The sequence below is a fragment of the Triturus cristatus genome, chromosome 2_1 (assembly GCF_964204655.1).
Source record: "Triturus cristatus chromosome 2_1, aTriCri1.1, whole genome shotgun sequence".
In the NCBI taxonomy this organism is placed as follows: Eukaryota; Metazoa; Chordata; class Amphibia; order Caudata; family Salamandridae; genus Triturus; species Triturus cristatus.
The window spans coordinates 88,344,730-88,360,240 of record NC_140581.1 but is presented as its reverse complement, the minus strand read 5'-3'; the positions used below and the strand labels follow the sequence as shown (position 1 = coordinate 88,360,240).

At 46.6% G+C, this 15,511-nt stretch overlaps 1 protein-coding gene across 5 annotated transcripts in view; it reads left to right on the top strand.

Annotated features, from left to right (window-relative positions):
- Positions 1-15,511, top strand: part of UNC13B (unc-13 homolog B) — a 2,660,654-nt gene that overhangs the window by 1,655,013 nt on the left and 990,130 nt on the right. For all 5 annotated transcript variants that reach the window (XM_085628130.1, XM_085628129.1, XM_085628128.1 and 2 more), the window contains one exon: positions 11,681-11,796. In XM_085628130.1, coding sequence (XP_085484256.1) covers positions 11,681-11,796 — 116 coding nt within the window. The remainder of the gene's footprint in view (positions 1-11,680; positions 11,797-15,511) is intronic.

The window sequence follows — 15,511 nt, the reverse complement described above, 5'->3', positions numbered from 1 at the left end:
CTGCAGAAAGGGCCACATTCAACAGGAGGGTTATGCCCTACCCTTTTATTCACACACCACCACACCTTCCACCGTACCCCCAATGACTGACAGTGGTCCAGCTCACTGTTTTGCTGCAAGAAGTGCGAGCTGTTTTGGCCAAAGGGGCTATTGAGAGGGTGCCCGCATCAGAAACAGCTGGATGGTAGTGTTGGACATGTGGGGTGCCTATTTTCATATACCTGTCCTGCAAGCCCTTCAACGCAACCTGTTTGTGGTAAGACAGGAGCACTTCCAGTTCGCTGTGTTTTTCCCTGGTGCTGTGTCACTGGTGCCCCTCAGGTGTTTGCGAAAGTAATGGCGTGATGGCACCACACCTTCAGATTTTAGGGTTGCTAGGCTTCCCCTACCTCGACGATGAGCAGTTGAAGGCGGGCTCACTCCAGGCAGCCATCAACCACCTTTAGGCAACAGCAACCTCCAGTCACCTTTGAGGTTTGCTGTCATTGTGCCAAAATGGCACCTGACTCTTTCTCAGGTCCTCCCTTTCATTAGAGCCGTTTTGAACACGGTTCGATTTCGTAGCTTTCACATGAGGAAGAGCATCCAGGACATTCAGGCTATGACCCCGATCTCTCAGCCTTGGTCCTGGATTTCAGTGAGGTCAATTCTGAGGCTTCTGGGACTGAGGACCTCCTGCATCCTGCTTATAACACGCGCTAGGTGGCATATGTGGGCTCTGCAGCGGGATCTGAAGTCTCGGTGGTGACCTGGTTTTCAAGGCATTATGCTCAAAGGAGACTTGTTCATACCATGTTATTTTTGTGCTATGGATTGACACTTGGTATTTCGATAACACAAGGCATGCAAAAAAAAAAGCAGGAAATGGATCATTGTGAGGTAAAAAAAAACGAGGGGTATGACCTGCTGTGGAAGTTTTAGGTTGCTAGTTGAAGAGTTTTTCAAACATTATATTGGTTTGTGCCTTCAAATACCTTTTTCATGGTCATTCTTTTTCAGAATTACCCTGAAATGTAAGAGTGTAGAATCAGCTATACTCAAAGAAATGACTCCCTAACTGACCCACAGAGACCATGGAGACTAGAGCTTGTTAAAAGCACTGTGACCTACTAAAATGGCTACTGCCTAAAAGAAGTGTAGGAGGCTGGCGTACTATTTGGTGCAAACTTAAATAAGTGAAGCACCTTGCACTAATCTAGGGAACCCTTATGGTAGTTTTAGTGGTCTTAGATAACCTTAGAAAGTTCACTAAGTGGTAGCTGTGGAGAGCAGCCTTCAGGCTTAGTCCAGAAGGAGTGCTAAGCAGCTTGTTTTACCAGATCTAATCATGTAGTGTATGTTAAACGTAAAAGGACCACACAGTCTAGTTATAAAAATGTATATTTATTGCACAACACTCACTAAAACATTGGTATATGTCCTACCTGGAGATATCGACACAAATACAAGAATTCTTATATTGCAAGAGGTAAGTAAGCACAATACACAGGGTTCTCCAGGGGGAGACCAAACCATACACTAAGAAAGTAGAATGCTATCTGTCACCGAAGTCGGGACTTGGACCAGGAGACTCTGAAGAGCTGGAGGGACACAAGGAACCACCTAAGGTAATTAGCCAGGAATCCCATAGAGGCTGTGTGCAAAGTGGAAAACAGCTGTTTACTCAATAGAAGTCAACTGTAAAGTCGCAGTTGCAGATTTGAAGAAGGACCCTTCCCAGTGCATCCTGAAGAAACCCAGTAGAAGACAGAAGGTTGGAGAGTCACCCCATTTGTGGATACCCCACTATCCAGGATACTAAAGCAGGGAAGCTGGGTGCATAGGTGTGAAGTGATGTCGGAAACCGCCATAGACTACAATAGAGGACCACTGGCGTAGACTGTGCAAGAGTCCGGTGGACCCATAGTGTGTATTCTTAAAGAATAGAACCTGCAAGCAGAGGGGACAGAGTCTATGCCACTCGGATGTGACCAGGAGGCACGGAAGAGCAATGCCGACCGATGACTGAAGATGCAGGAGTGATGACAGTGACCCCGTCACTGAAGCTGTGAAGACCAAGCGATACTGAGGAAGACAGGACTTGTTCACGAGCTGTCCCATGTCGGAAGTCACGAACCGGGGGTCAGTATCCAGCGGGAGCACCATTAAACATTGGCAGCAGCTACAGACGTGGAAAACTATGAAGGGGCAACGTTGAGACCAGCAATATCCAAGCAACTCACCAAGTTCCAGAGAGTCAGAGCAGGCCCCTAGTAAGCAGGGTAGCCCACTGAAGCAGGAGAAGACCCTCGACCGTACCCACAGGTCAAAAGAACAGGAGTCGCAAGAGGACCTTGAGCAGCTCATCAAAGAAGGCAGCCCACTGTGGAGAGGATGCTGATCTTGGCAGGAAGAGATGCTGGAGGCTGGAGTTTCTTGTAGTCCGAAGATCTCTGGAGTGCAGAACCAAAAAGCCTTGGCAACGGCAAGTCGACGTTGTGCACAGGGGTTCTGTTCCAGCTGTTCCGACGAGGAATAAGGCCCTCAAACTTGCTGAGAGGACAGGCCAGGCCTCAAGGTAGTTGCAGTACCACCTCCTGTGTTTCTGAGCCTTTCGAAGTCTGTGGGACGTCAGGAACAGCTGACCGGTCAGCTTCTTTTTTGGTGCCTGCAGATGCAGGGGAGTGACTCCTTCACTCCAAGGGAGATTACTTTGAGTGTCCTTGATGCCCACAGGTCTGTTGAAGATCCTAGAAGAAGCGCAGATGACGAAGAAGACTTGCAGAACAGGGAGACCAGGAGCAGCAGGAGTCTTCTTTGGTGCAGTCTCGGTTTCACGCAAAGTCCAGCGAATTCCTACCAAGTGTCCAGACAGTCGAAGAGTTACGTGGTTTCAGGCTTTAGTCTTGTCCCACAACAAATTTGAGGACCCACCCACAGATAAGCCCTTTTATACCCTAGAAAAGGGGTTAGGACGACTCAGGTGTCCCTCAAAGAGGAGGGGCTAGACAGAGGGAAGAATACTCCCGTGTCCTTTGTCCAGTTCCGCACCAGAGTGGGAGCCAAGGGCTCCCAGAAGTGGTTCCAACTGGAGTATGCAAGTAGGGCACCAAATGTGCCCTTCAAAGCAGTCTGGTGGCGCGTGCAAGCGCCCCCACCCCAGCCCAATACACTAAGTCCTGTCTGGGAGATGGTCACACCTCCCTGTGACAGGAAACCTATTCTTTTACCTTCCCCCTGCTCAAGCTCAGCTCAGCAGCAGGAGGGCAGAATCATGTCTGGGATGCGAAGAAGCACTAGCTTGGTGGCAGTCCCATGAAGGCTGTCACCGGAACTACTGAGGGCTTCTTGGAGGAGTCCCCCAGTGCATGGAATCATACCTTCAACACCGGTAGTGATGTTGGGGTATGATTCCAACATGTTTGATACCCAACATGGTCATTCAGTAACGCCCTCCTACAGGGAAAGGACAAGCTCACACAAGCACTCTGTATTAGAGATCAATGCGCGTTAAAACTGTGAATCAAGTAATCAAAATATTCCATTGAATGTAAAATACAGTTAGAAAAGTTAATGAATTAATTGTCGATATTTCTTCTTCATATGATGCTTCTCATATTTCAAATAACTTCACGATCATGTTCTAATCAGAATGCCAAGTAGCATAGACTCCCCGATGCATTTCGGGTCTAGCCCTTCGTACTTGATTCATTAAATCTTCTAACTGAAGTCTATATTCAATGGAATCTTTTGATTACTTGATTCACGGTTAGTTTTTACGCGCATTGATCGCTAATACAGAGTGCTTGTGTGAGCTCGTCCTTTCCCTGTAGGAGGGCGTTACTGAATGACTATATTTTTAACACCTCAGCGGATCAGGAGGTGGTACTCAGTAGCACCTAAACAAACTATATGTTGTAATTTGAGTTGACACTGGTTACATGTTGGAGTGCGACCGTTCCCCACTTATTTGTATTGATACCCAACATGCCCAGGATTGGCACAGCCACTACATAGATAGCTATCGCGTAATGGCGCATGGCCACTATATGCATCAAAACGGAAAATCGACTCCAGGGTTTGTAGGAGTGTTTGCTCATGCAGAGGCACTCTCACAATTATAATCTGCTAGCTTAGGGCTGCGGTCGGTGAACACCGCATGCCTCTTGGAAAGCTATTCCCACGCTGTGTGGGACACGGTTGCGCAGGTGCTGCCTCAGTGTCCGGAGGAGGTTCGAACAGTGCTTTCCCAAGCTGTTGCTGAGGGGAAAGATGCAGCAAAGTTCGCCATCTAGTGTGGACTGGACACCGCGGACTCACTGGGTAGGGCGATTTCCACGATAGTGGCCCTCCGTCGCCATGCCTGGTTGCGGTTCACTGGGTTTTCAGGGGATGTTCAGAGTTCTCTCATGGACATGCCCTTTGATGGTACTCGCCTGTTTGGCGATAAGGCTGATAGTGCGCTGGACCGTTTTAAGGACTCCCGGGCTACGGCCAAGTCCTTGGGTCTCTCCACCTCGGGGGACCATTTTGCGCTTCTCCAGCAGGTAGTTACGGCCTTCTTGGCCAAGGGGGCCATCAAGCATGTTCCTGGGCCAGAAGTAGGACGTGGTTGTTGTTCCCACTACTTTCTGGTCCCCAAGAAAGAGAAAGGGGGCCTGCGCCCCATCTTGGACCTCAGAAAGGTCAACCGCTTCCTCCGGAAGGAGAAGTTCAAAATGTTGACTCTGGCTCAGGTCTTGGCTGCCCTCGGCCCTGGAGACTGGATGGTAGCGTTGGACTTGCAGGACGCATATTTTCATATCCCCATCCTGCCGGCCCACCGCCAGTACCTGCGGTTCACGGTAGGCCACAAGCATTTTCTGTTTGCTGTGCTCCCCTTCGGCCTCACCAGTGCCCCTCAGGTGTTCACAAAAGTGATGGCGGTGGTCGCAGGTCACCTGCGCAGATCGGGAGTTCCAGTCTTCCCCTATCTCGACGACTGGTTGTTGAAGGCGGGCTCACCCCAGGCAGTCGTCTCCCACCTCCAGACTGTGGCCGACCTCCTGCATTTGCTGTTGTTCTCCATCAACGTGCTGAAGTCGCACCTGATTCCCTCTCAGACACTCCTCTTCATCGGAGCAGTTCTGGATTCGACGCAGTTTCTGGTTTATCCTCCTGAGCAGTGAGTCCGGGATATTCAAGCTATGATTCTGACCTTTCAGCCACTATCCCAGGTTTTGGTCAGGATGACCCTCTGGCTCCTGGGGCTACTGGCCTCCTGCATCCTGCTAGTGCAACTTGCCAGATGGCATATGCAGGCTCTGCAGTGGGACCAGAAATTCCAGTGGGCACAGCATCAGGGCAACCTGTCCGATCATGTCCAGATCTCGGAGGGCACTGCCCGACAATTGCAGTGGTGGCTCACGAATCACGATTGGGTCAAGGGCAGATCCCTCTCCCTTCCCGAACCGGAGTTTACAGTGGTGACGGATGCGTCCCTCCTGGGATGGGGCAGCCACTTGGGAGAGGCGGAGATCAGAGGCCTCTGGTCTCCAGCGGAGTCCTGGCTCCATATCAACCTTTTAGAGCTTCGGGCGCTGCGGCTTGCACTGAATGCATTCCTTCCTTCTGTCCGGGTAAGTGTAGTGCAGGTTTTCACAGACAACACCACCGCCATGTGGTACTGCAACAAACAGGGCAGTGTGGGGTCGTGGACCCTCTTACAGGAGGCTCTTTGCCTCTGGACATAGCTGGAACATCAAGGCATCACCTTGGTGGTTCAACACCTGGCAGGTTCTCTGAACGCCAGGGTGGACAAACTCAGCCGCTGGTGCATGATGGATCATGAATGGCGTCTGAACTCGGACGTGGCACAAGGTCTCTTTCTGCAGTGGGGAGAGCCTTGGTTAGATCTATTTGCCACTGAAGAGAACGCGCAATGTCATCAGTTCTGTGTGATGGAATTTCCAAGGCGGCACTCGCTCGGCAACGATTTTCGTCGCGAGTGGAGCTGCGGTCTGTTGTACGCCTTTCTGCCTATACCACTTCTGCCCAGAGTGTTGTAGAAGATTCGGCGCGACCGGGCCCAAGTCATCCTTGTGGCTCCAGATTTGGCACGAAGATACTGGTATCCCGAGCTACTCAGCATGGCGATCGATCCCCCGATCCGACTACCTTTTCGGGAGGATCTTCTGTCGCAGCAGCAGGGAACAGTCCTCCACCCGAACCTGTCCAGCCTCCTCCTCCGTGCGTGGAGATTGAGTGGCGACAGTTGACAGCTTTCGACCTTCCTCCTGAAGTCTGTGATGTCATTCTGGCAGCCAGGCGTCCCTCCACTAAAATGGTATACGCCTGCAGGTGGAACAAATTTGTGGCATGGTGCACAGCGAAGGCTGTGGACACCCTTGATGCCCCTCTTTCTGAGGTCCTTCTGGTCCTTTTCTCTTTGGCCCAGCCGGGCTCCGCTCTGGGCACTATCAAGGGTTATCTTTCGGCCATCTGCGCCTTTCTAAGGCTTCCAGATCAGCCGTGTCTTTTTAAGTCCCCAGTTGTTAATCGCTTCTTCAAGGGCATTACACACACGTTTCCTCCAGTGCCTTTCATAATGCCTCAATGGGACTTAAATCTTTTCTTGACATATCTGATGTGCACTCCCTTTGAGCCCCTTCATAACTGTCCCTTACGTCTTCTCACTCTCAAGACGGCTTTCCTGGTAGCTATCACCTCTGCCAGAAGAGTGAGTGAGCTCCAGGCACTTTCTTGTAAACCTCCTTTTCTTTCTGTTCATCCGAACAAGGTGGTTTTAAGGTCTCGTCCTTCTTTCTTGCCGAAGGTTGTCATGCCCTTCCACATCGGGCAGACCATCACTTTCCCACCTTCTTTCCACCTCCACATCCTTCAAAAGAGGAAGAGAGGTTCCACCGCCTGGACCCAAAACGTGCGCTCTCGTTCTATCTAAAGTGCACACAACAGTTCCGGGTGGATGACCAGTTTTTTGTTGGCTACGTGGGTGCCAAAAAAGGTCGGACAGTGCACAAACAAACCATCTCTCGGTGGGTCGTTCTGTGCATCAAAGCATGTTACTCGTTGGCTAAGAAGGAGCCTCCTGTGGGGCTGCGTGCCCATTCTACCAGGGCAACAGCAGCCACTACTGCCTTGGGACGCGGCGTTCCCTTGCAGGACATTTGTCAGGCAGCTACGTGGGCCTCGCTGCACACGTTTACCAAGCATTATTTCCTTGAGAGACAAGTCCGGAGGGACGGCTTCTTTGGCCGTTCTGTCCTTCGTGACTTTCTGGTGTAATCTTGTTTGCAGACCCACCACCGGGGTTGGTATTGCTGGGGTATCTATTCTAAGGTAAGGAATCTATCACTAATGTGTCTCTTTCAGATGCACAAGCTACTACTTGTGTAACGATATATCTGTAAGAGACATTAGTTAGTGATAGATTCCTTACAGCCCCACCCATCTTCCCCGCTCTGCGAACTGATTTCTAGGGTTAAGGTCATCCTTTTTAGGGCCCTTGTTTCATGGCACCAGTGGTCAGTTTCTTGCATGGCTCTGCGTTCCTGTAGTGGAAAGTCGTGTACAGAACTGATGTCAACACGCATGGGTGGCGCCTAAGTAGTCTCCGTGACGTTATCTCGGCGCATACGACGCCAGCAACGGACTCGGAGCCGCACAACGCCACCTTCCGACACGCAGGGGTACTGATGACAAAAACTTTCCAGATCCAGTCTGATGCCTGGGGATATTCTAAGGTAAGGAATCTATCACTAACTAATGTGTCTTACAGATATATCGTTACACAAGTAGTAACTTGTGCGACACCAGCAAAAAGTGGTGATAACGATGAAAGCAGATCCTACTTTTATACAAGAAGCCTGTGGTTCTTTTGGAGTGCACTGATCATTAAGTGCTGTTCGTCCTGCTGTCTGTGTCTCCTTCCTTTGCTCAGCATGCTAAAGAACCCGATGGTGCTTTTGTAGGCTTGACCAGGTGATAATAAAAATGGGCCGCCACCTCTTCTTCAACAAGTCCTTTCATCACTGATGCTGTAGCACACATGCCACATTTGTGTACACCCTTCTTGAAGACCAGCTGTGTGGCCAGCTGCTTACACATACTTGTGGTAACCATGGAACCAGAGTTATTAACCCCCTTCGAAGCTGCAGTCTCAAAGCTGTGTCTGGCTCACATACATTTCTAATTCGATAGACACACAAAGAGATTGCTTAGCCTCTCCGCCATATCTTAAATATGGCCTGCCTGTAAGTGAGAAATGGATGGCCTTAATAGGCTCGCTCTCTTTGATGTTCTCCTTGATGTTCTAAGAGTGGAGAGAAGTGTGTGTTTTCCATATGCTAAGTGTGTGTGATCTGAGATCCAGCGGAATATGAGTAAGGAGAAACCATGAACTCCTACACGCAGTACTTACCTGTGGGGACTGGAGCCACCTATTCAATTAACTAAAGAAAGCCATATATTCTATGGCCAGAACAAGCCCAATAGACTGGAGACACACATAGAGCTAGATCTGGCAAATAATGTTACAATGTACACAAAAATAAAGAAACATTAGATTCATATATATTCAGTTTAATTATATATATAGAACTTTCCCTAGCCCTTAGAGGCAAAATAAAATTCATGCCTATATAAACTTGTCATGTGCTACACGTTTCCTCCAGAACGCTGACTTATACCATATGGGATGACATTGTGACGTCATTAATAACGGCTGGAGAGAGGTCCCTAAAATACTTTCAGAAATACTAGAGCACAATAACTCGTGCCCACCTGCACACTGCTTACCGGATTTATTTCAAGCCCCAAATCCCAAAATGTCAGAAATAGGTTTCTGGGCTTAGCACTGCTGTTAGTGAAACAAGCCATTTCCAAGAAATGGTGCTCATCTGCAGCCCCATCTCTGAAAGCCAAAACTGGAGCCCTAGCAAAAGAAGTACATTCTATAGTGAAGGAATACAATAATCAATAACAACTGGCCAAGGAAACAGTCTGTGTGATCTGCCCAGGAGTACAAGTAAAGCTTGATCAGTAGACAAGTGGAAAGCATACTCTCTGCTCAAGTGGTATTCTACCTTTACTACGCGGTCATTACTTCGTATTACCATTACTATGCATATTTTTAGTTCGCAGATGCCATTACTTAGCTTGCATTTACTTAGCATGAATTTACTACGCATGTTCCATTACTTAGCATGCCCTTACTATGCATAATGGAGTTACTGTGCAAATTAAAGTTTTGGGGGTCAGGGTGGGTTAGGGTTTTGGGTTGTAGGGGGTATTTTTAGGGTTCAGGGTGCATTTAAGGTTTTGGGGTGCTGGGGTAATTTTAGGGGTTGGGTTGGTTAGGGTTTTGGGGTGTAGGGGGTATTTCTAGGGTTCAGGGTGCATTTAAGGTTTTGGGGTGCTGGGGTATTTTTGGGGTTCAGGGTGCATTTAGGTTTCGAGGTACTGGGATAATTTTAGGGGTCAGGGTAGGTTAGGGTTTTGGGGTGCATGGTGTATTTTGAGGGTTCAGGATGCGTTTAGGTTTTGGGGTGCTGGGGTAATTTTAGGCGTCAGGATGGGTTAGGGGTTTGGGGTGTAGGGTGTAATTTTAGGATTCAGGGTGCGTGCCAGGGGATAGGTTACTATTACGATTAATTTTTTGTTTTAAAGTACCAATAATGCGTTGTAACGGTATATGTAATAATTAACTGCGAAGTAAAAGCATTTTTAATGTATTTGTATATATTTGCGAAGTAAAAGCATGCACACTAAAATCATGCGTAGTAAAGGTATTTGCAAAGTAAAAACTTCAAAGTAAACACCTGCGAAGTAACGGTATGCTAAGTAACATCATGCTCTCAAGCACATCTGTTGGAAAGGGCTGAAGTGCGAAGGAGAGTTCTGGAGCAGTCGTTGGATTCATCATAGTGACACAAACGTGTTAGCATATTATATCAAGGTTTGCGGCTTTGCCTTTTATGGTTCATTTGGCTCTAAGCAGACGTGTGAAGGTCTGTGTCCTGGTCTAGTTCATTTAGGACTGTCTGATGAGCAGACACAAATGAATTGGTCCTAAAATTTTACGAACAGAAGGAAGGTGCACTCGACACAAAAGTCATTCAGAGCCATAAATGTTGTCCATTAATATCTCAAGTTTTTTCCAGGTAGGCAAATAAAACCGGCAAACAGCCAACGCGTTTCGTCCCTTTTGCCAAGGAACTTCTTCAGGGCTAAAGATCAAAGAGATACGATTGATTTCACAAGTTCAATTTATCCATAGGCGAAAAATCCATTTGCTGCAGAATATTCAGCACATGTGTATCCAAGTCAGATACAATTTCAGAAATAACTTCCGTATTCGGGATGAATCATAGCAGCATAACAAGTGATGTCATAAGAGATTTCTAGATTACTAGAGTTAGAGATTTCATGGTAATTGTAATCCCAATTTATATAGGCAAAAACGGCAGCATAGTAACTGGCAAGCAAAGGTATTGGTCCTAATCAAGTTTATTTAGGTGCGAGCAGATGTGTGAAGGTGTATGTCTTAATCAAGTTTATTTAGGTGCGAGCAGACGTGTGAAGGTATATGTCCTAATCAAGTTTATTTAGGTGTGAGCAGACGTGTAACAGTCTATGTCCTGATATAGTTCATTTAGGTCAGAGCAGATGTGTGAAGTGGTATGGCCTGATAGAGTTTACTTAGACATGTGGAGGTCTGAGGTAGGTTACATATATATGTTCAGTCTCACTGTAGGCGCTATGATGGCCTATGATATAGGGCATGTTAATTGGAGATCAAATCTGCCTATGTAAACAAAATTTGCAAACAAATTAATCTGACTAATTTTTTATACGGGTATATTCCTTTGTTATTTTTATAGCAAGTCTTTAGGCTGAGCACATTCGTGTTGCGAATGCTTGGTGATCTCTATGTGAACCAATGTTATGGATATTTTTTTAGTACAAACCTAGCTCATATGTAGCCAAGCCTAAACATGGGCAGCAGACCTGAGATACGTGGATTGTTTATAGAGACAAAATCTTTGTGATTGATGATACCTATATTGAAGAAAGGTTGGTGTTTGCTAAAGAGATGAGTCCTTTGTTGTATAATCACCTAGTGCAGCACATACATTTTAAATACCTTTTATGCTCTCACTTCTCCCTTGTAACCACTCATAGGCTGCACCTGTTGAAAATTAGCTGTAAAACTGCAGGCTGATAAAATCCCATGGGATGAGTAACCTGTGGGATTACAATCCTTGAAGTAAGGACAGAGTTTTAATTTATGTTGAAAGTAATACCAGTAATGACTAGCTGTGGAAGATGAGCAGTACCATGACGTATTTCATGGTGCGTGTGTAGTGTACTATAGTAGCTTGCGCTGGTGATGGTTGGTGTAACTGTTCAGATTCCACTGGGCCATCAGTCTGTCGGTGATAAACGGGGAATCTAATGGATTTTGTGTTTTTGCTCAAGTTTAGACACATCCTTTGAGAATTCATTCCCCCAATAAAACTAGCCTTGAAGCATTCTACGGTTGTGTCAAGCAAAAGGCAGCATTTCTCTTAGGCTTGCACTGTGAACAATATAGCTGAATCCCCTAGAACACCACAGTGTTCACAGTTGGCTATTAAAGCAAAATACAGGTTAAATGAAAAAATATATCTTATAGCTATTGCACATTCTAATTGTTTTTCAGAGAAAAGAACTGACAAGTCGGCTGTATCTGGAGCTATTCGCCTACAGATAAACGTGGAGATAAAGGGAGAGGAAAAGGTGGCCCCCTACCATATACAGTACACCTGCCTTCATGAGGTAAGATATGCAAGCGAGCTTCTAAAGTAGTCCTCCCTCCACTGCTTTCATTCTGGTAATCTGTCCCCCTTATGATGCTGCCTCTGTCTTCAGGCCTTGCAGAATGAGGAACCAAAGTGAAGCTCAAATGCATGGTTATTGCTGCTAGGGGCTTTGATATCATTCATTCATTTGATAACTTTATTTCGGTCGAAGACCATAAAAGCACAGAGTAAATTACAAGAAAAATTGCACATTTCGTTAAAACAATAAATAGAATCAAGTTAATACAATAATTAAAAATGAATTAAACTGATGTTATCAAAAAAGCTGATTTTGATAAAAAGACAAAAACATTTTAAAGAAAGCTTTTCCTTCTACGCCAAAAACCATGTAAAAAACGGGACATAGCAAAGACAATTGGGGGGTGAGTGTCGTATATTAAGACCCTGCATGCGTGCATGCAGTGTCTAAACCCTAGGTTCTTGCATAAGGGGATGAGCCACTTTTTCCTTATTAAATGGTACGCGGGCAGAAGAACAGGACATGGCATATATCTTCTAGGTTGTGATTGCAAGCCGGGCAGGCTGCATTTTCTGATATTGCCCATTTGTGAGTGAATGCCCTGAGCGGTAAGGTACCGTGCCTTAACTGCAAATAAAGCTTCCTAGCAAGAGATGGATAAATTACATCAAGGAAGACCTCTGCTCTTGTTTCTGATTTTATTAGGAGAAACTCTTTAGTGAGTTTCCCCAAGGAGCTTGAACCATGTAGGGTAAGTAATCTCAGCTGCCTTATATGGCCTGTTAATTCAGATTTGGAAGTCCTTTTACAGGCTACCTCCGGAAATTCCCAAAGATCGGTCCTACCGATCTTTGTGCTAAGATCCTTAATATGAGATAACCATGGGATGTTCTTGTTTTTAATTAGGGCCCAGACCTCCATGAATTCCTCTCTATAAGGTGCCAGTTCAGGCACCGTCCAGAGCCTTTTCCAATAGAGTAAGGGCCGAAGGGTTGCTAAGTCTTCAATAGGTTCTATCCCCAGATCAAGACGTAGGGGAATGAGCGGTGTGCTTACTGGCAAACTCACAAGACTTCTCATGAAGCCCTGCTCAACCAGGGTTAATTTGGCAATGTTTTTATGACCCCATAATTCGACCCCATACAATGAAGCAGTTCTGGCTTGCAGTCGGTATATTTCAACTACCGGGGCTGCTGGTTTGTAGACCGAGGCACGCTGGACCTTACAGAGGCCCCCTACTATTTGAGACAACCTCAGCCATGATTTTGCGATTTGTGAGGTTCTCGGTCAAAGTGATTCCAAGATAAACAAAATCCTGACTCTCTCAAGAGGGGAGCCATTTAGGGTGGGATTTGGACGGGTCTGTTTGGGAGGATTGAAGATCATGAACTTGGTCTTCTCTAAGTTGATCTCCAAGCCTCGGGCAATACAAAATGCCAGGAAACCATCCAAGATGCACTGAATGCCCGATGATGTTATAGATAACAACAAAGTGTCATCGGCAAACATCAGAGCGGGCACTCTACCAGTAGCCAACCTAGGGGCATCATTATTAGCTACGTCAGCCAAATGGGTGACGAGACCATTAATGTAGAGACTGAACAATGTTGGGGCCAAGACACACCCTTGGCGCACGCCCTTCCTGACGGGAAAGCGTGGAGAGAGATCACCATGCCTCCCACACCTAACCTGGGCATAATTACCATTATGGAATTTGATTAGAATATTCAGCAGATCAGCAGATAGGGGGGGGGAGGCCCATATCTGTGAGAACTTTCCATAATTTTCCTCTTGGGACAAGATCGAAGGCAGCGCGCAGGTCAACAAAATGAGGTAGAGGCTGCCACCCTCTACTCTCACCGTTTTCCAGTATAAGACCTTTAACCGGAAGATCTGGTCTATGGTTGAGATCCCAGATCTGAACCCTGCCTGCAGTGTAGTCAAAATTTTGTTTTCATCCATCCATCCCTGGATTCTATCTAGGATAATTCTGCCCATTAATTTCTGAGTGGTGTCGATAAGGCTGATTGGTCTATAATTAGCCGGCTTTAACGGACAGCCTTTCTTAAATATGGGGACTATCTCCGCGCCCAACCAAGTGTCTGGCAAATCAGCCCCCTTAAGAATTGAGTTGAATAATACCACCAAATACGGGGCCCAGATTTTTGGTTGAGAGCGGAATAAGTCCGGAGGCATTTTGTCTAAACCAGGGGCTTTATTAAACAGAAGCCTTGATATTGCAGTCTCTACTTTTTTGAGAGTGATGGCCACGGGGAGTTCTGGCAAAGGAGTGCCCGCCCCCTCCAAAGATGGACACAATTGGCGCTTTTGTTGGGGCTCGGGGATAGGGAGGGGGGGGGGGGGGACAAGTCTCAATATCGCGTATAACAGGGTCACTTCCTCTCATTGGTCTGCACTCCAGAGGTGTATCAGTAAAAAGGGGGTCGTCAGAGTCCCCATACAGTTCCCCAAAATGCATTTCCCACACTTGTGGAGCTATGTTTGCAGTAGGGGGCAAAGCTGCCCTACTCTCACCAGAGTTCACAATAGCCCAGAACGCCTTAGGGTCTCTACATGAGAGGGTTAATCTTAGCTCCTCCCACCTTTGCTCCTCCCAGTCCTTCTTTCCCCTGGTAATAGCCTTCTTATAGTCTAGGCGAAGTTTCTTTATGTTAGCCCTGTCTTTGTCTTTGTCTGCTGATGTTTGTTTCCCACAGGATTAAATAAGCCCCTCAGCTTATCAACTAAGTGAATATGAATCTTGATGGGGTCACTCAGGTTAGCTACACTTACATCCCCCATTGCGGAAAGAAACGGCAGGGCTATCTGGTATATTTCCGCAAATTTATCAGGGGATTTCAGGAAGTAGGGCCATTTTACCCTCCTCCTGTTGTTAGAAAGGAGTACTGGGAGCGCTGGGCTATTTGAATTAGGGGGAGGGTTTGTTAGACCAAAGCTTCCCGGTTTGAGGGTTAAAACAAGGGCATTATGATCACTGTCTTGCCTAGGATGAATTTCAAACTCCAATAGGTTATCCCAGTGTCTTGTTTCCATTAATATATAATAAATATTAGAGTTTTGACCTGGTCTGTTAAACGTTGGGAGGCCTGGGCGATCAGGTTTCAGTCTCCCATTACAGGCCCTTAGAGACAGTGCAAGGGATAAAGATTTAATTTGAAGGACAAGAGGGGTCCAAGCTCTGACGGGAGAGATTTGTGGTTCACAAACATGCCAGAACTGGTCTTCTTCGTCCAATCCACCCGTATCAGGAGACTCGAGGGGTTCGAATTGGCAGTTGAAGTCGCCTCCTACTATTAGTGGGGGTGGGGGGTCTAGGGACAGTATGCAGTGCTTTAATGCGTCAATGGTGCCAGATTCTTGACTAGTCTAGAATAGACGTTTATTAAAGCAACCGATGGATTATCTTTTAGGGTTAGGAGAACACATTGGACGTCTAGGGAATTAGTTGGAATCTGGCTTTGATATCAAACTTGTAACATTGTAATGTAGCCCATGAACCGGCTTGCACCTATAATCTGTTCATTTATCTTATATTTTCTTTATTGTTTCGAAGGTTTTTTTTATATATATAACAAACTTTGAGTTTCAGCTAGCAAAGCCAGCTAAGATGAACACAGCACACACAGAGGTCAGTACAAAATATGGTATATTCACCATGCAAGGCGGAGGCATCTCACAAAGATATAGTACA